At 43.1% G+C, this 21113-nt stretch overlaps 1 protein-coding gene across 13 annotated transcripts in view; it reads right to left on the bottom strand.

Annotated features, from left to right (window-relative positions):
- Nucleotides 1-21113, bottom strand: part of AKNAD1 (AKNA domain containing 1) — a 61612-nt gene that overhangs the window by 1709 nt on the left and 38790 nt on the right. For 7 of the 13 annotated variants that reach the window (XM_038541124.1, XM_038541125.1, XM_038541123.1 and 4 more), the window contains exons 7-12: nucleotides 16997-17153; nucleotides 11398-11483; nucleotides 7860-7957; nucleotides 4137-4259; nucleotides 3935-4042; nucleotides 1785-1866 (exon numbers count right to left, since the gene is read on the bottom strand). In XM_038541124.1, coding sequence (XP_038397052.1) covers nucleotides 1785-1866; nucleotides 3935-4042; nucleotides 4137-4259; nucleotides 7860-7957; nucleotides 11398-11483; nucleotides 16997-17153 — 654 coding nt within the window. Of the gene's footprint in view, nucleotides 1-998; nucleotides 1030-1784; nucleotides 1867-3934; nucleotides 4043-4136; nucleotides 4271-7859; nucleotides 7958-11397; nucleotides 11484-16996; nucleotides 17154-21113 lie in introns of those variants that run through there. The other 6 variants (XM_038541132.1, XR_005361049.1, XR_005361050.1 and 3 more) reach the window with 6 other exon arrangements.

The raw sequence follows: 21113 nt of genomic DNA, 5'->3' as shown, positions 1-21113 counted from the left end.
TGTAAGTATGACTACATCTGTTGATGGTCTGGGTGAATAAGAGGGGCCGGCATCACTATGTACAGTCCTCCTGGTTGTGCACTGCATGGCTCTGGGAGGTTTCATTCACAAAGACTATGTGAAGGGCACTGCCTGGTGTTATGCTTTGCACAACCATGAGTAGTGGCCTTAATGGATGCCACAAGACCTTGCCTGTTGACAGGTGAGCTATGGAGCCATCCTCACAACCCCCTGGCTTGGGATTCCTTCTGTTAAGCATTACTTCTTTGGTACATAAAACACTTGTGGCAGTCATCTCCAGAAAGTCCGACCTCAAATGCTTGTGACCCAATGTGTCCCTTCATCTCCCTCCCCTACCACATTCACATGAGTTGGTTCCGCAGGTTAGTTGAACACATTGGATCTATCATCCGGTTGACAGCATCAGAGACCATCAGCATCAGGAGCCCCTAGCTAATAGAAATCTCCAGATAGGACAGGGCAGGGCAGTGTGGTGCAGTGGGAAGGGCATAGGCTTCAGAGTCCACTGTCTCCCCACATCCAATCAGTCACCTTATCTACAATAACAGCCATCACTTGCTGAATGCCAGGTACCTTTCCAAGTACTTTATATGTATTGGCTCAATCCTCAATGAATTTGGCACTATTGTTATTCCTACTTGGGGAATAATGGGCAAACAGAGTGGGGAAAGCAAAGCACAGAGATCTCAAGAACACTGAACCAAGATGCAAACCCAAAATAACCCCAGAGGCCACATTCTTGAACACCACACTGCATTATGATAGTAGCTAGTGAGTTCCGACTGAGTGAGTGCCGAGCCTAAACTGTTAACCACCCTGCTACACCACTATTGGTTCTGCCTCCTGACCGCTCTCTTTCCTTTTCTACCACCCTTGGCGAAGGCTACCATCATCTCACCTGGATTATTGCCCCAGCCTCTTACTTGGCCTCTGTGCTTCACGCCTGGACTCCTCTACTCCATTCCTGCTTCTTTAGTAGTTAGAATGATCTTTTAAAACACTAGGAAACTTTAAAAACACTCTGGTTTAAAACTTCATTGGCTTGTTATACTCAAGAGTTTGAAATCCTTCCTGTGGCTGACAAGCCCCTACATGGTCTGCCCTGCCCATCCCTTCACCAGCCCCATCTTGCCCCACAGCCACACGCTCTACACTGTTCCTGAACTTGCCAAGGGCCCTTCCCACTCCAGCAAGCTCTCAGACTAGAATGTCCTCACTGTTAGCCTCTACATCCTCTTGCTAGTTGACTCACACTTATCTTTTGGTGTTCAGCTTCCCTGAACCCCCAAATTAGGTATTAGTACTCAGTACACTCCCTTTGTGGCACTTACAAAGACTGGCCCTTCTACCAAAAAAGTAACTTCCATGAGGGCAGGGACAGTAGTTTAATTTTTCACTGTGTCCTCCCCAAGCAGGTGCATGCGGGGCCTTCTTGGTGCATGGTGCATGCCTGGTGGCCTTCTTGGGGCTGGGAGTCCTTCTATGACCATAATCCCCCTCCCATGTGGCACTCTTGTCATGCAATCTCTCACTAGAAACGATGGGGGTGACCCCTGGCATGGGACACTGCTACTGACATTCAAATATTTGTTGAATGAATAAACAAATGTTTGAAGTATTAGTCATACTTTGGTTTGAATTTTGGCTCTACTACTTATGATCTAGGTGATCTTGGGCCAATAATTTAATGCACTAAGCATATTGTATGTAACCAGTTAATGGGTAGTCATTTTTATTATCATTAATAATAAAATAATACTTACTTTCCTGGTATGGTCTCATGTTCATCATGAGAGGATTTTGGATTCGATGTCTGGGAACAGATCCATTCTGGTTTTGAACAAGCTGAAAAATGTTAGCTATGATTAAATTCAGAGCATCAAAAATGATCCCCAAATGGTGGATATATGGGTATCATTTCCCGAACTTTTCTGTATGAATGAAATATTTCATGCAATTTTAATGAATAAGAAGATTAGGGAACATAGAAAACAAAGAACTTTCAAGTATTCTGAATTCACGAAAAGAAATTCAACTTATTTTATTTTAAGAAATCCAACTTTTAAAAAGAGTTTTCTCAGTACCCAAGAGACCAAGAGTCTAGATTTAGGTTTCTGGGGTGCTAGCTGTGTGCTTCTTGAGCATCTGTCCAACCTCTGTGGACTCAACTACTTCATCTGACAAGTGAAGGGATAATCCCTTCCATAGCATGGACCAAATGGATTCCTGAAGTCCTCTCCAAACACAAGAGCAAGGCTTCTAGGAGTCAGAAACTAAATTATGTTACTAAGACAATTCCAGAAAATTGAGACTAAACTGAAAAGAAGATAAATATAGGAAAGGCACCATGGAAGATAAGAAGAAAGTCAGGGAAAGGAAGAGAGAAGAATCAATGGCCTAAAATCTGCTTTCTCTGTTTCTGGTTCTCCTTCCAGGTCTCCTGTCTTATTCGTCCGTCTCTCATAGCTAGGCTTCACACCCCCTGAGGAGGGTTCTATTTGACAAGGAACTAGGAGACATTGTCTCTCAGACATGGAAGGCAGAGCAGAAGCCAGAAAGCTCAAATTAGTCATGCTGACCACCCAAACTTAAGTCATGATGAGCAGAGATACTAATGAGTTCAGTCTTAATTCTTTGCTCTCCAAATATAATTTTGGATTTTATTTGAAACATCATAACTCAGAGTTGGGAAGGACCATAGGGTCATCTGGTCCAGTTCTAGTCTGGTCTATAGATTTGCAATATCCTGATGGAGTATATTGTCTCCGGATGGGATCTGTAGAGACATCTCTACAGATAGGACTCATGACCTCCCACAGCAACCCACTCCATTCCAATTTCTGGAAGATTCTTATCAACATTGAACAATGCCTCTCTATGACTTCTACCCTCTTGGCCACATCCATTTACTAATGCAGTTCAAAGTCACACTTCAGATGACTCAGTTGACCCCTCATTCCTTCATATATTGGAATAACAAGTCTCATGGGCTATAGACCCAAAGGCCAAGGAGACAGTAAAGAAATCTGCCCTGTTGCTTCTGCAGAGTTTTAATGGCTGTCATCTTGAAAGCATACATCCATTTGAAGGATTTGGCAGCTGGGGGTGTAAGGGACGCACAGCTGAGTTCAATGAGGTAGATGGCATTCTTTCATCTTGGAAATTGGCAGTTGGGAAAGATAAGAAACATTCCCCTGGATGCCCTGTCCCAGATAGGGAGAAAAAGTGCTCTGGTGGTATGAATTTTTCCCTCAAGCAGAGGATGTCAAAGAGCAGCTATGGCTGTTGTTCAGAAGCAAAACAAGGAGTATTTCCTTCTCTCCCTTTTGTTCTCTTAGCACACCCTTTGCTCATTGTAACATCACATTTTGCCATGAATTTTCCTTATTTGGGTATGAATTCCTTTCAATAGATTATGAACTCCTTGGGAGGGAGGAGCCATGTCTTATTCATCTTTATAAATAAATGTTTGTGGGATTTTAATTTTTTCCAAAGACAGCAAAATTTTATATTGAAATTAGCAATATGATGTTTAAGGAGTATAAAAATAGTCTGTTTCTTTACATGACGACTTTTAGTAGAGATATGTTTAAAGCTTTCACCTGAATAATAGCAATACTAGTGGTAATTATTCAGTTGGTCATTTGTTTAGCAAATATTTACAATTTGTTACCCACTTACACTGAGTTAGCACTTGATAACTTTATTGCTAGGATCTCCTATCTCCCAGCCCTGGCCCAGTCTCTTGCCATCCAGGATGTAAAAGCATCAGATGAGTACTGGAGAGCCAAGCAGCAGACTGGAGAGGGCAAGGGCTCCCCAAAGGGAAGCAGTAGGCTGTGTGATATGGGTCCCGCACGCCCAGGAGACCAGCCTGTTTACAAAGATGAGATCATGCAGCAGATATACTTACAAGGTGAAGAATTTTTATTGTCATTTAAAAAGCAGAGCTTGACAAAGGCACTTCTTTCGTTAGGATTTAAGTAATTCTGTCCTGGGCTGTTGTACCTATAATGAAATTCTAAAAAGAAAAGATGAAAAATACAACTCGTTACCTGCAAACAACAGCTGTCCCCACTCACGAGCTCTTTGCAAGTCCTCTGAGCCGCACTCACCTTTGAGTGGCTCTTTGCGACAGACTCTTCTGGAATTGTGATTCTCAGTGCCATAGTTTTCACATTTATTACTCTGCAATCCAGTCCTGGAAGCAGAATGGCAGCTGGGGCTGGTATCAGAACCTGAAAAAGCCCAAGTTACACAGAGGAAGAGTTTCTTCATTAGAGTCCTAAAATGCGGTGTGGAGAGTACAGTTCTAACCGTGCAAGGTATGCCGTAGGCGCCAAAGTGTTCAATTTCCCCAGCTGTGTTCCCAAGGGGAGCTGCCAGCCTAGGGATGACATTTGGAATCCCATTATGACAACTGAGAGATGTTTTGGTAAGTAGTAGATCTTAGCCTCAAGCTTTTCCTCGCACAGTTAGGGGCTTAGAGGTCTGTTGAATCGATGAGAGAGGTCTGTGAGAATTCGGTCCACTGAATTAACAACATATGCAAGATTGGTATTTTTCCTGATTTGCCCTGATACACGCATGTTCTTTTCTTAGATCTTATTGTGGCCAAGAGCTTGTGTTTTTTCACCTAGATGTTTTACTCTACATCAAATCCATGAGCTGATACAGGAAACTGAATTATAGCTTTGCCCTTATCTGCACCAAAGAGGGGCTGGTAGTAGAGAGTGTGTATGACTAGTGCAGGTCTAGAATCTGGCAGGCTGTGGGCAATGGAGCCTTCCAGATAAGGCTGGAGTGTGAGAGCCTGGGCCAGACAAGCAAGCACAACAGGCTTGGGGTCCAAGCAGCATCTCAGCTCCAGGAGTGATGAGGCCAGAGGACAGACTGCCAGTGCTACCTGCCTTGTGCACCCAGTATTATGCTCATTTGTAACATTATCTTTCTAAGAGTAAGTCACAATGGAATGAGCTCTGGGGATGTTTTTTCTCTTCCATATCTCAGTCAGTAGTCATTGAGGGGCTCCTGGGTGGTTCAGTTGATGGAGCATCTGACTCTTGGTTTTGGCTCAGGTTTTGATCTTGAGGTCGGGCTCCATCTCAGTGTGGAGTCTGCTGGAGATTGTCTCCCTCCCCCTTTGTCCCCTCCCCCCATTCATGTGAGCTTGCTGTCTCTCTCTCTCTCAAATAAATAAATAAATAAAATTATTGAATCTCTTCTCAATCTATAACTGAAGGAAATTACAATAGAGGATCATGGGCCTACCCTGGGAAGGTTGCATAGTAGAAAGAGAATGAGGTTCAGATAGACCCGAGTTTAAAGTCTGGTTCTGCCACTAGTTAGTGGTGATGGTTAAAAATATGTCCAAAAATTTTTTGATATGTTCTTCAGAATGTAGAGCCTAATTCTTCTCTCCTTGAGTGTGGGCTGGATTTAGTGACTGAATTTAATCACAAAGTGGTAGGGATGACATATAAATTCCAAAACTAAAAAAAAATAAAAAAAATAAAAAATAAATAAATTCCAAAACTAGGTCATAAAAGACTCTGAAGCTTCCATTTTGGACTTGGTCTTGGATCACATGGCTGCCATGTCATAATGACACTCAAGCAGCTTACTGGAGAGGCCCACATGTAGAGGAACTAAGACCTCCTCCCAATGGCCTTGTGAGTGAACCTTCTTAGAAGCAGATTCTCCAGTCCCAGGCAAGTCTTCAGATGATGGCAGTACTGACCAACATCTGACTACAGCCTCATGAGAGAACTTGAGCCTGCATCACCGAGCTAAGCTGCTCCCAAATTCCTGACCCATAGAAATTACAAGATAGAGGGATGCCTGGGTGGCTCAGTCAGTTAAACTTCTGACTTCGACACAAATCTTGATCATATGGATCTAGCCCCATATTGGGCTTGCTGCTCAGCGGGGAACCTGCTTCTCTCTCTCCACTGCTTGTTCTCTCTCTCTCTCTCAAATAAATACATAAAATCTAAAAAAAAAAGAAAAAGAAAAAAATAACGAGATAGAAAACATCTGTGGTTGTGAACCATTAACTTTTGGGATACTTCACTATACAGCAGTAGAAATACATCAGCTCTTTGGCAAGTCACTAAATTTCTCTGAGTCTCCATTTCCTTATCTGTAAAATAAAGATAATTCCTGCTTACAGGAGTGTAGGGTAGATATGTTATATACTATATCAGCAGTTCTCAAATTCTTTATGTCAGAACCCTTTTTATATTCTTAAAATTGAGGACCCTAATTGAGGACCCTAAAGAGCTTTTCCTTATAGTTTTTATCTACCATATATCATAATTTGTGCCATTTTTTTATGCCTGTGGTGAAAAATCTCACCCTGCATTGGAGAAGAGCTATTATAGTACATTCAGTCAGTTGAATATGGACTGGTATTATAAATTTCAAGTCATTTTTGCTTCTGCAGGATCATTCAAATCTTTCCAAGACTGAATGGACAGTCCTAAGGGCTTTTTTTTTTTTTAAATAGAATTCTAAACTGAGGGATTTAAAAATATTTTATTTATTTTGACATTTAGAACCAATAGTAATTCATTTCATGCTGACAAAATACCAGGTTTTTATTTTTAATTTTTCAGAAACATTTTATTCATTTATTTATTTTAGAGAGAGAAAGGGGAGGAGCAGAGGGGGAGGGAGAGAGACAAGCAGACCCCATGTTGAGCATGGGACTCGATGCAAGGCTGGATCCCACCATCCCAAGATCACAACCTGAGCTGAAACCAAGAGTCCAGCGCTCAATAACTGAGCCAACCAGGTGCCCCAAAGTAATGGGCTTTAATTTAAAAGAAAAGTATGAGACGAGTGGCAGTGTTTTATGTTTTGGCAAGCGTCTTGAGGATCTGGCTTAATAGAAGGCAGCTGGATTCCATTCAATCTGTTGCAGTATTGGCCTTGCATGGATACGTAGCTGGGAGAGAGAGGACTTCACCGCCCTCCTGAAAGGGTCTCAGGGACCCCAGGGCCTTCCGACCACACTTTGAAACCCTGTACTGTTACAGCATATCTGGTATAGTAGGTGTTCAATCGATGAAACATTACTGTTACTGTTAGCAAATGAATTATCTACAGAGAAGAAGTAGGACTACATGGGACAGAACAGAAAGAACACCGAGTTGAAGGAAAGACTCTGGGCTACCAGTCTGTATCAACATCCACAAGCCTTGTTAGCACTCTGGCCCCAGTTTCTCGGGTACAAACAGGGTGGACTAGGCTCAGGGGTGACTCTCAGGCTCGGGAGTCGCCTGGACAGGCAGGCCTCGGCCTCACCTCTTCCTCACCAGTGTGTTTCTGCCAGGGGATGTTTTTCTACTTCAACTACCTTTGGAGGAAGGCGGCTATGACCAAAAAAAAAAAAAAAAAAAAAAATCACTGAATCCCATGCCCTGCCCTGGTGCTCTCCTGGCCTCCTCCCAGCTCTCATTTTCTTTGCTTCTGTGAAATGTGTGTGGACGAGACAGCAGCAATTCTCCCACGGCCAGTAAGCTCACCAGGTGCAGATTATGGGTCACGCTGGAAGGGTGACACACAGAGCTGAGGCCACCTCATGACCCAGTGCATGGAGTCCTCTGATTCCCACAGAAACAGACATGGGCATTTTCACCCTGTCTGACCACATTTGATCTATTTGAATCTATTCAGTTATTAATTTTTTACATATTGCCTCCAAAAATACAATATGCAACACCCTAGTCTAGGTAAAGCTGTTTGGTGTGGCAGGTGGTCTGTCTGCAGTGAGCGGACCGTGGAGAGGGGCCTTGAGGCTGGAACACCCACAGCCCTGGGGCCCCTCAACTTACTGACAACAGAATCTGCACGCAGCACCTCTTCTTGAATGGCAGTGGGACACTTTCTGCTGTTGGTCCTTCTGTGCCCTTTCTTCTCCATGTTTTCCTTCCTATAAGAGGTGCATAAGATCCCATAAACTTTTTGTACACTTCTCACAGAGATCATGAGAGTACTGGTAAAACTGAAATGTTCGGGATCCCTGGGTGGTGCAGCAGTTTGGCGCCTGCCTTTGGCCCAGGGCGCGATCCTGGAGACCCGGGATCAAATCCCACGTCGGGCTCCCGGTGCATGGAGCCTGCTTCTCCCTCTGCCTGTGTCTCTGCCTCTCTCTCTCTCTCTGTGACTATCATAAATAAATAAAAATAAAAAAAAATAAAACTGAAATGTTCAATTTCTTGTATCAGAGCCTGGGGCGATAATGGGAGTGGCATGTTGTCCTCATAACAGAGATCCCTTCTGCCTGTCTTTCTATAAGAAACTTCGCCCCAGCACCAGGTGGCCTGGTAAGAATGTGTATGCTAAATGTTAAAAGTAAATCTGCTTTGTTCCCCAGAGGATAGCATCTAATCATCATGCAATATAGAAATATAGATGCAATACAGAAATTTGTACAGAATTATAAAATTCTGTACAAATTTGTATGGAATTATATCATTGTATTTGTATGGAATTATAAAATTTGGAGTTTTCTTTTATTCATGTCTCCAAATCAATTCTTTTTTTAATAAAGATTTTATTTCTTTATTCATGAGAGACAGAGAGAGAGAGGCAGAGACACAGGCAGAGGGAGAAGCAGGCTCCCTGCGGGGAGCCCAATGTGGGACTCGATCCCCATGAGCCTGGGATCATGCTCTGAGCCAAAGGCTCAACCACTGAGCCCCCCGGCGCCCCTTAAAATCAATTCTTTATCAGTACTAGGTCACATAGGAGCCTTTGTGGCTTTGGCTCCATAAAGTGCAAGCTGAATGCACCCAATGAATCCAGCAAGATGGATTTTGTCCAGTGTGTATGGGGCTAAAAGCTATGGGAGCAGACAGGGTTAGTTTTAGCTGTACAAGGCCACCAGGGGGCATCAAGAAAGATACCTTACAGTTGTCATTTACCAGGACACTTTCTGTGACCTGTCTGTAGCTTCAGCCTCCTTCTTCACAGAAATTCTAACTCCTTCAGAGAAATTCTGATTAATCACAATTCCTAATAAAGCCCTTGCTGAGCCCCTGAGATACAGTAATAGCCTCCAGGAAAGTTGCTCGTTCTTAGTGTGGAAGGCACTTTGCCCATGATATCCTGGACATCGCTGGTGGGCGGAATGAGATGCATTCCCTGGGGGATGGGGGACAAGCCCTAGGCATTCCCTGGCAAATGCAGCACACCCAACTGTGCTAGGCCTGCTGCCCGTGGAGAGAAGCACTGTGGCTGGAGTTGGTGGGGCTGGGGGCTGAGAAGCTGGGCCCTTCCCTTCGGAAAAACATGCTTTCTTCCTGACTCACATATTTTCTCACACCTCATTTTCTGTCTCCACCCTCCGCCTTTGGGGCATTTGAACATCTGCTCTCCAAAGTGGAAAACCTGGATTTCTTTCAAGTGAGTTCAGGCCCACACATGACTTTCTTTTTCTGCCTCTTTAAAACTTCTTTGAACACTAAAATCTTCTTGCCAAATGCAAAAACCAAGAGCCATTCTACTTGAGGAGACAGTTTTCCAAGAAGATAAAGTAACTAAAGGGTGTTCTTAATCCAGAATCCTGCATCAGGCACAGCACAAAGGGATAAGCATTTTATATGCAGCATATATATCCTTTATGTGCATATAAATACCCTCCAAATGTCAGCAAATGTCATAAAGCACATGTCCTAACAGAGATATCTAATCTTCTAGAAGAGGAAAGAGTATATAGAGTCCTTTGTTCAATTAGTCCCTCAGGTGTTATGTAGTTTACCAAGATTTTAATTTATAAAGCATGTGTATCTCTACTTCACACCCCATCAGTACATTCATTGTTAGATCTGATTTCACACTTGGTTGTGCTTTTCCTGCCCTCTTGTCCATCATTAAAGAGAAATTTTAGTCTGGAATATCGATCCCTGCCTTGGTACTACAGAGTACCTGTGAGGTCTAGACTAGGAATTTGGAAAAGAAGCATTTAATACCTTGAATGCTTAACCAGAATGTGTTTTAAATGTAAAACTGTTTTTATTATACTGAATACAATCTAAAAAAAATTCCCAAACCTGGGTTTAATTCAATAGATAGTAACAGTGGGCCTGGGGCGGCTCAGGGAGTCGGCATCATCATTGCCTCTTATATTTAAAGGAGAATCAAAGCCTGTGGTTGGCAGGTCAGTTCCAAGCCACGGTCCACAGCCGACGCCGCACGGTCATTTTTAGCACAAACACGGAGCTGTTTCCTTTTTTAGGGGGAGGAAACTCAGCAATACCAACACTTAGGACAAGCGCCCATTCCCGCGGTGGATCGCGCTCCAACCTCAGACCTCGTCACCTGCGCCTACTAGAGCCCATTCTGTGCGGGACGATTGTGGCGGAGCGGCCCTGCCTCCTGACCCCTGACCTCTCCAAGGGAAGTGAGCCAAGCTTTGGTCCCGTCCACAGCGCCTCCTGAGGGCGCAACAGAAGCTCCAAATGATTCCGAATCCACATGGGCTGGCAGCGGATCCCAAGAAAGTTTCCGGGAGCCCTGGGTGGCTCAGCTGTTGAGCGCCGCCTTCCGCCCAGGGCGTGACCCCGGGGTCCCGGGGTCCCTGCTCCGGGCCTGCTTCTCCCTCTGCCTGTGTCTCTGTCTCCCTCTCTCTCTCGCCGTGTCTCTCAAGAATAAATAAATAAATCTTAAAAACAAAACGAAAGTTTCCGAGAACATTACGGTTTCTCCGTAGGATTTCACATCTGTAGGTTTTTGCACGATTTATAGCTTCTTCGCCTCTGGAAAATCCCCCGAGATGTGGGGTTGGGTTTATTCCAGTGGGCGGACGGAGGGGCAGGGCAGCTGCTCGGGGGACGCGAGGAGGGGGCGGGGCACGCTGCTGTCCAGGTGCGGCTGCAGCCCGGCCCGGACGCGCTGTGGCCTGGGCTCCACCGAGGAACCTGGGAGAATCACTTGAGCAGATTTAAAAGAAGTATTCGGGGGGGGGTGGGGGGGGCGCGCTCGGCGGTGGGGCGTCCGCCTTCGGCCCAGGGCGTGACCCCGGGGTCCCGGGATCGAGCCTCGCCTGGGGCTCCCCGCGGGGGGGCCCTGCTTCCGACTCTGCCTGGGTCTCTGCGTCTCTGCGTCTCTCATGGATAAGTAAATACAATCTTTAAAATAACTGAATGGCTAGAAGTGCTCCTGCCGAGGCCGCAGCCCCGGGAGGCCGCACGGGGGTGAGGCCGCCGCTTGCGCATCTCCCCGGGGCGCCGCCGCTCGCAGCCCTCGAGGCACAGCGGCAGGATTCGGGAATCGGGGAGGCGGCGACTTCCCGCACCTGTTCGCCCCCCGCCCCGACCCCGCGGAGTCCCCTCCCCCCCCCACCGTGGGTGGGCGGCGAGGGGCGCTCACCGTTCCAGGGCCCGGCGGCCACCCGCACGGCCGGGGCTGCTCGGCTCCGCCCGGTCCTGCCTCCCCGCGCTGCGCTCCGGCTGCTCCTGCACCGCAAAGCACACTCCATGGGGCCGTGGACGGGGACGGGGACTGGGACGGGGCCGGGGCCCGGGACGGGGCCGTGGACGGGGCCCGGGGCCGTGGACGGGGACGGGGACTGGGACTGGGACTGGGACGGGGCCGTGGACGGGGCCCGGGACGGGGCCGTGGACGGGGATGGGGCCCGGGACGGGGACGGGGCCAGGAGGGTCCTCGGGCCTGCCGCCCGCACCCTGGGCCTGCCGACTCCTTGCTCCAACCTCCTGGCTGTGTGCTCGGGCCTGGCGGGGAGCGGCCACTGTGGGGGCGGCCACGGGGGGGGGGGTGGTGACGGCCTGGCTGGGAGGGGGCGGCCTGGCTGGGGGGGGCCTATCTGGGGGGTCCGGCTTGGGGGAGGCGGCCACTGGCAGGGGGTGGCGGCCTGGCGGGAGGGGGGCGGCCACGGGGGGGGGGGGGCGGCCACTGGAGGGGGCCACCTGGTTGGCGGGGGCTGGCTCAGGGGGACCCGCCTGGCGGGAGGAGGGGGAGGACGGCCTGCCGCTGCAGAGGCTGCGGCCCTGGCCCCGCTTCTCTCCTCCCGATATTTAAAAATTTAGTTTACAGATAAGAGAATATGTTTCCCCTTTATTTCTTTCCTTAGTGTCAAATTACCTGAAGCTCCACTGGAGCTAAATGAACAGATTTAGGCAGATAATTTTAAATCCATCAATCTGACTGCTCTTCGTAGAGCTCTACAAGCTTCTCCAAAGAAATGCATTCAACTATGAATTAAAACAGGGTGTAGGGACTATTTAGAGCCTTAAATTATTGTTTATATGTCCCTTTTTAACACAGAAAAATTACACTACCTCACTGAAGGGCCTGACACCACCCAGCGTGTATTTTCTTTTTCTGTTTTTTTTTTTTTTTTAATCCTTTCTGTAAACAGAAAAGGTGCTTTTCTCACCATTATAAACACTGCCGGCATAAGCATCGTTGTACAGATAGCTTCTTCCACATTTTGAATTACTTCCTTAGGAAATGTCTAGGTCAAAGGTTGTGAACATGTTTGCGTGATGATACATATTGCCAAACTGCCTTCCACAAACGTTGGAAGAATTACACAGCCGCCAACAATGTGGGCAGTGCAACTTGACCACACCTTCCTCCTCATCAGGAATCATCCTTGAAAATGTTTTTGTTAATTTAAAAAGGGGGGAGGTGGCATCTTGTGGGTAATTAGCATTTCCTCTGTTATTAAAGGAGATAAACATTTCCCCATGTGCTTATTTATTGGCTATGTTTCCTAGTTCATATTCCATATTCTAGTTCATGCCCTTTACAGCTTTGGAGGGTTTCAGTATTTCCTGATTGATAAAATTGATCATTTGTTGATTGCTCATTGTGCCACGTGCTTCTCATACAGCCTCGTCTGTTCCTCCTCGCCATCCTGGCATGTTGTACCCATTTGAATGCCCATTTTAATCAACTGAGGCTCAGAATTTCGGCAACGTGACAAGGTCACAGTAAGTGGCAGAACTGGGATTGGACCTTTACCCGTATGCTTGTGTTCTTAACCACAATTTTACTGCTCCTCTGTGCACTTGCCAGAGCACTTTGTACAATAAATATCTCTATTGAATGTTATTTGTTCTTAACATTTTTCAACTTGTCTGCCTTTAAAAAAAGTGGCTGCGGTTTTTTTGTAAATATTAGTTAAAATGTTGATGTTATAGAAGAGATGACAATGGCCAAGAAACATGAAAATGAGTGGAATGTCACAAATCGTCAGAGAAATATAGCTCAAAACAATGAGATACCAGTTTCACTTATCATTCCAGCAAAGTTGGAAAGAAAAAGAAAAAAATTCCCCAAGGGTGGGCTCAGGGGAACACATCTCTTTTCCCATGTGCAGCTGGGGCATGACACCAACTTGCTCAGGGCCAGTTTATCAGAATTTTCACTCTGTGCCTCTTGAACCATTGACCGCACTGCTAGGTTTTTATTGTACGGAAAGAATCAAGAACGGCTGAAAGCCTGCATATAAAACAATGTTACCAAAGCAACGTTTATAATATCAAAGAACCAGAAAAAAACTAAATGTCCACCAGCAAGGGATTGGTTAAGTGAATTGGTATAATGAAATACAATGCAGTCCTTAAAAATGAAGCTGTAGGTTTATTCTATGACATTGTTAAGATGCCCACAGTAGAATACCAAATGAAAAAAAAATCATAATAGGATCCCATTTTTGCAAACACGTGTCTGCAGAGAAGATTGTACAGATATACTCTAATGTATTAGCTAGAATTTTTTCTCCATGAAATGTTCTTCTTTGTACTTTTCTCTATCTTCTGACTTATTTTTGCAATAAGAATAAATTATTTTTATAATTTAAAAAATAAAGGCTTTCCCTCCGTGTTTCCTTTGATCACTTCTCACTTTGAGGGCTACAGGGGTAACCCTGCCCTTCACATATAAGGCAGATTTACATGAGCAGAATGTAGGCGGGTGCCCTCCTCCTGAAACTGGGATCTAATGTCCCCTAACATTTGTCCTGGGCAAGTCTCCTCACCTTCCAACTCCTCTCCAAGTCTTTGCAAACTGTGAAGCTCTGAACCAACAGAACTAGTATTGTTTACTGCTTATTATAATTTTGTCACTATCATTTTAGATGTAAGGGTTTTTAATCCCAGTACTTGCAGCTCATTCATAATGAAATAATCTCAAGGTGTGGCTCCCCCAGACCGGCAGTACTGGCATCACCTGGGAGCTTGTTAGAAATGCAGACTCGTAGGCTTACCTCAGACCCACTGAATCAAAGCCTGTGTACAGTAAGATTTGCACACGATTCCAAGGCATACTGCAGTTGCAGAAGGCCTGATCTAGAGCAGATACCTCAGGCGAGTGTCTCTGAGCACCAAGAGTGGGAAGTATTAGCTTCCCAGCAGCTGTCGCCAGCACTAACATGCAAGGTGTCAGGTAGTATAAGAGCTAGGTGATCGCAATGATGCCAGTTTCAGAGCCACGCTCAAGGAGCACTGGTTATGGTCAGAGAGCCAACAGAATGAATGAACTGAACTGAGCAGGACTGGGCTGCTGGCCATGACCTGGAATCAGAGGACAACCTCATGGCCATTTAATCAGATTAGTCTGTGTTATTGTTGTTTGTTGGGTTTGGGTGGGGGGGTTTTGGTGGTTGTTTTTTTAGGCAGTGTAAATTTAGAATCAGTTCTTGAGCTCCGTGGGAGCCTCACTTTGTGGGATTCTTGGCTAAGAGTCATCAGATATTTAACTGCAGCATTCCTAGGGTGATGGGAAGGTACAACCTGGGGTAGAAGGTGGTGGGGCCATCATGTGCCACTCTCCCTTTCTCCTCTCAGAACTTGTCCATCCCTCCCTTGGGAGCATAGATGTGAAGGAAGGGGTCTGTTGCTGCCCCAAAGGGCAGCCGGTGTTCCTTCAGAATCCACAGGGCTGCCCAGAGCTGCCTTTAGAATTGCAGTTCCACGGGGAGGGACTCAAATCAGTTCAGCATTCCCACCCCACCTCTGAGGCACCATCACATCCTGCCTGGAGTTCCTGTGCCTGACTCTTCACCTACCTGTCTCCTTCTTATCCCTCCCTCCCAACTCAGTTCAAATCTTACCTGCCCTGACCATGTCTCCCAAGTGACTTGGCCCTCCCACAGTGAGTGACTTTTGGTCACATGCCATTACTTAATAGTCACAAAAGCTAACACCCAGGTAGTGTGCTTACTATAAGCCAGGCCCCGTTTCAAGCACTCTACCTATGTTAACTCGACACCATAACAACATAACAATTTCTAACAAGCTGCCAGGTGATAGCAATGCTCTTGGTCTGGGGACCACACTTGAGATGATTTCATTACAAATTTATTGGAAGTGCTGGGAACAAAAATCTGTGAGTCTAAAATGATAATGGCAAAATTATAAGGAAAATCAAACAAGAATAATTCTGTTGGTTTAGAACTTTACAGTTTGCAAGGACTTTTTGCAGAAGAGGGGTTGGAAGCTTAGGCAAGTATTATCTTTAATTTATGCAGGAGGAAACTGAGAGACGTTACGTAACTTGCCCAAGGTCACAAAGCTGATGAGTGACAGAGCCAGTACTCAGACCCAGTTCAGCTCCAGAGTCACAGGAATGTATTATGTTCAGTGCATTGTGCTTTTTAACATTCTGTAATTACACATTAATTTTATTTGTTCATCATATGTGTCCCTCACAGAAATGTAAGCATCTTGAGGGCAGGTGATTTGTCTGCTTTGTTTGTTTTACACCAATACCTAGAAAAATGCCTACCATTTACCAATAAATACTTGAATGAATGAATAATCCTAGCAGTGGATTCTCTTTCCGGAGCCACTTATCATAAAGTTATAGAGTTCTCATTATTGTGCAACAGCTGCTGGCAAACCTGGGACCCAGTCAAGAAAAGCAAACCCAGACCCAAGAGAGCTGCTGGGCGGAAGGCTAGGCTCACTCCCCAGGCTCCCTCATACTACCCACAAGCTAATTCAAGTTCACAACTTGGGAAGCATTGAAACTGTTAAATCCTCAAGGGCTCAGAGGTTACTATCCTGAGCATTCATGCTAGACCAGGTGTTTAGTCAAATATTTGGGATACAAGGATAAGTACAAAGGCACAAGGACAAGTGAGACCCAGTGCTCTGGGGACACAGACGTCTGAGCAAAGAATTCTGCCCAGGGTGGGGGACTGTGTGTCAAAGTTATATAAATGGCCTAACTCTAAAGCTGAGCCATGAATGAAATTTTGCTGGAAGGGTTAAGTGTTTTGAAGGGGCAAACACACCATTTTGGCAGGGCTAGTATTTACATGATTATCAACATCTTGTTCTTAACTGTGACAAAAATCTATTCAGATTTTGAGTATCAGCCACGGGTTGTGACTTCAGATACTGTCTGGAAAAATAAAAAGGAGTCACCTTAAGGTAATTATCCAGATTATTCAGTTTCTCAGAATTTTAATTTCATCTGAAATGTTCTGATACTTAAGGCTACAAAAACAAAAAGCATAGAAAGACAGTAGTGATTGATTTGAATTCCTAATCTTGCATATGTGGACAATCCAAAAGAATTTAACTTGAGAGTAGGAAAATGCAGAGTAGGCCCATGGGAAATAGTTCTTCCCATAGAGTGTGTTATTTTTTACGTAGAAGAGGGAATAGACTATTAATAAAAATTATTTCTCCCAGGCACAATCCCAAAAATGTTGCTGATGAACCACTGAAGAAATAGCTTTTCAGTGAGTGGTTCATCAGTTTAAACTGCATTGTTACATCTTAAACTAGTAAGATATTTCAAACACCAACACTTCAAATTGCTTCTAATTTGTAAAAGCTGCTTCTATTTTAAATTGTATGATTCATGGGACTTTGGAAAGTTAAATTTTCATGAAATATTAAAATAGAATTCATGATTTCATGAATTAGGATTCCATAAATGCATCAAAAACATTTTTCCTGGCATAAAAGTAGGCTGTAGGTTGCTGTATTACCTCATTTGAGGGTGGAGAGGTTGTGGATGCCAAGTCATCCGGGATGATTGGAGAACTCACGGGAAGAGAGACGGCTGACGTACATTTGCCCTTATTAATTTTCTCTTTAACATCTTCAAGTAGCATCTCCAACTTGAAGATTTCACCTTCCACTTCTCTAATAGACATAAACAGGCATCGTATTGGGTATGCAGTCAACATTCTAATTAGTAGCAACAGTTTGTGAATATAGCATTGATCTATATTATTAATGTGGTTTGGCTTCAGACAGGAAGGATAATGGACACCCGCCCTGACACGCATCCTGTTTATAGTCTCACTCCAAAGGCCTGGGCTCTAATCCTTATTTCATTATTCATTAGCTGTGTATCCTTGGGGAAAATCACTTAATCTTACTATGCCTCCAATGTCTCAACTATAACATGAGATAACAATACTCTGCCCATCTGGATCTAATTATTTTGAGGTCCCTTACAGTTTTAAGTGCTATGATTCTATGGAAATAATGATTTATATCAAATGAAAAGAGGAAGAACATGAAATATCTGAATAATCTGATTAAAAGCTTGATCTATAGGCATATGTACATATATGTACATGTATATGTATATGTATATGTATAAATGTACACATATAAAAAAATGTACACATAAATATAAATACCTAATTTCCCCGAGCCACTACATTTACAAAAATTTACCTCATATTAATCCACAAAGAAAAATCTCAACAAATTCCAAAACATTAAAAATTATACCACTGCTTTCTCACTAAGATCAGGAAAAGACACCACTCCTTTTCAACATTGTACTGGAAGTCCTATCTAATGTAATAAGACAAGAAAAGAAAATGTAAGGTACACAGATTGGAAAGGAAGAAATAAAAGTGTCTTTGTTCACAGATGAAAATCCAAAAGAACTGAAAAACTAGAACTAACAGGCAACTATAGTGAGGTTGCAGGATACAAGGTTAATATATAAAAGTGAATCATTTAGCTATATATTATGAATGAACAAGTGGAATTTCAAATTAAAAATATCATTTACATTAAGATCCAAAAAAATGAAATACTTAGGTATAAATTTAACAAAATATGTACAAGCTCTATATAAGGAAAACTATAAAACTCTGATGAATGAAATCAAATAACTAAATAAATGGAGAGATATTCCATGTTTGTGGATAGGAAGATTCAATATTGTCAAGATGTCAGTGCTTCCCAACTCAATCTGTAGATTCAATGCAACCCTCATCAAAATCTTGGCTAGTTCTTTTGTGGATATTGACAAAATGACTCTAAAGTCTATATGAAGAAACAAAAGACTCAGAATAGCCAACACAATATTGAAAGACAAGAACAAAGTTGGAGGACTGATTACCCAACTTCGAGACCTACTATAAAGCCACAATAATCAAGGCAGTGTGGTATTGGCAAAAGACCATACAAATAGATCAATCAGTGGAACAGAATAGAGAACCCAGAAACAGACCCACGTAATTATAGTCACCCTATCTTTGACAAAAGAGCAAAGGCAGTGCAATGGAGAAAAGACAGTCTTTTCCACAAATGGTGCTGGAACAATTGGATAGCCATGTGCAAAAAAATGAATCTAGACACAGACCTTATACCCTTCATAAAAATTAACTCAAAATGCATTACAGACCTAATGTAAAATGCAAAAGTGTAAAACTCCTAGAAGATGACATAGTAGAATTATCTGATAATTTTGGGTATGGTGATGACTTTTGAGATACAAAATCAGACACCATCCGTGAAAGGAATAATGATAAGCGAGACTTCACTAAAATTAAAACTTCTGTTCTGTCAAGAAAATAAGAAGATAAGCCACAGAGCCAAGAGACAATATTGGCAAAAGACTGATAAAGATAAAGAACCAAAAAAAAAAAAAAAGATAAAGAACCATTATCAAGGACACCTGGGTGGCTTGGCGGTTGAGTGTCTGCCTTCGGCTCAGGGTGTGATCCCCAGGTCTGGGATCAGGTCCTGCATTGGGCTCCTTGCGGGGAGCCTGCTTCTCTCTCTGCCTATGTCTCTCTCTCTCTCTCTCTCTCTCTCTATCTCTCATTAATAAATAAATAAAATATTTTTTAAAAAAGAACCGTTATCCAAAATGTACAAAGAACTCTTAAAACTCAACAATAAGAAAACAACCCAATTTTAATGTGCTACAGACCTTAATAGATACCTCACCAAAGAAAATATACAGATGGGAAATAAGCCTATAAAAAGATGCTCCACACCATACATCATCAGGGAAATGCAAATTTAAACAACAATGAGATGCCACTATACGTTAGTAGAATTGCTAGAATATAGGATGCTAACAACACCAAATGCTGACACGGATGTGGAGCAATAGGAACTCTCATTCATTGCTGGTGGGAACTGAAAATGGTACAGCCACTTTGGAAGACAGTTTGACAGTTTCTTTCAAAACTAAATATATTCTCACCATTTCATTCAAATACTCCTTGGTATTTACCCAAAGGAGTTAAAAGTTATGTCGACACAAAAACTTGCACACAGATGTTTATAGCAGCTATATTCATACTTGTCAAAACCTGGTGGCAACCAAGATGTCCTTCAGTAAGTGAATGGATAAGTAAACTGGTACATCTAGACTGGAATATTATTCATCACTAAAAACAAATGAGTTATCAAGTCATGAAAAGACATGTAGGAACCTTAAACACATATTACTAACTGGAAGAAGCCTAATCTGAAAAGTCTACATATTGCATGATTCCAGCTGTGTGGCACACTCTGGAAAACGCAAAACTATAGCAACAGTAAAAAGATCAGTGATTGCCTCGGTTGGGGTGGGGGAGGGATGAATAGGTGAAGTACGAAGGATTTTCAGGACAGTGAAAATTCTCTGTATGGTGCCACAAAGATGGATGCAAGTCATTATACATGTGTTCAAAACCATAGAATGTACAGCACCAACAGTAAACCCCAATGCAGACTATGGCCTTTGGATAATTATGATTTATCTGTGTAGGTTTATCAGTTGTAACAAACATACACTTTGGTGGGGGATGCTAATAATGGGAAAGGCTGTGCATGTGTGCAGGCAGAGATATATGGGAAATCTCTCTACCTCCCTCTCAATTTTCCTGTGAAGGTAAAGATGCTCTTAAAAAATAAAGTCTAAAAAAATTATACCACTGACATTCTTTGATCATTGGAAAGTAATAACAAAAATATGGCAACAACAGCAATAAAAAAACTAATTGGAAATTTTAACACTCATACTAATAACTCTTGGGTTCCTAGGAAATAAAAATAAAGATTAGGGATACTCTACAAGTGAGTAATAGATGAGAAAACAACATGTAAAACCAATATAACATAGCTAGTGCAGTACTTTGAGGAAAACTTAGAGCTTAAAATGCATTTACTAGGGGGAAATGTTCAAAATAAATGATGTAAATATTCAAAACAGGAAGATAGAAAAAGAACGACAAGATAAACCGCCTTAAAGGAGAAATAAATGAAACTGAAAAGAGACCAATAAAACAAAACATTTTCTTTGAAAATATCTATAAAATAAATCAGTAAAAAGTCTGACTGAAAAGCATAAGTAATAGTAAGAATGAAAAAGGAAAGAGGGATGTCTGGGTGACTCAGTGGTAGACTGTCTGCCTTTGGCTCAGGTCGTGATCCCCAGGTCCTGAGATCAAATCCCATATCAGGCTCCCCACATGAAGCCTGCTTCTCCCTCTGCCTATGTCTCTGTCTCTCTGTCTGTGTCTCTCAGGAATAAATAATTAAAAAAAAAAAAAAGAATGAGAAAAGAAAACAGAAGAAAAAATTTTAATCAAATAAGATTGACCAACTCTATGCCTACACAGTTTAGAATCTAGGTGAAATGGACAAGTCTCTAAGAAAACATAAATTATTAAAATCTACTCAAAAAGAGGTAGGAAATCTGAAAAAAAAAAAAAAAAACAGAAAAAAAATAGAAAAGATTATTGAGAATCTATCCCCTAAAAAGGCACCAAATACAAGTAGGATTATGAGTTCTAGAAAGACTTTTAAGTAACCTTTTTGTTTTCTTTTTTAAAGATTCATTTATTTATTATTTATGATAGA

Source organism: Canis lupus, chromosome 6 (assembly GCF_011100685.1).
Source record: "Canis lupus familiaris isolate Mischka breed German Shepherd chromosome 6, alternate assembly UU_Cfam_GSD_1.0, whole genome shotgun sequence".
Classification (NCBI taxonomy): domain Eukaryota; kingdom Metazoa; phylum Chordata; class Mammalia; order Carnivora; family Canidae; genus Canis; species Canis lupus.
Note: the sequence above shows the minus strand (reverse complement) of the source record. Positions and strands in the feature narration are given on the sequence as shown.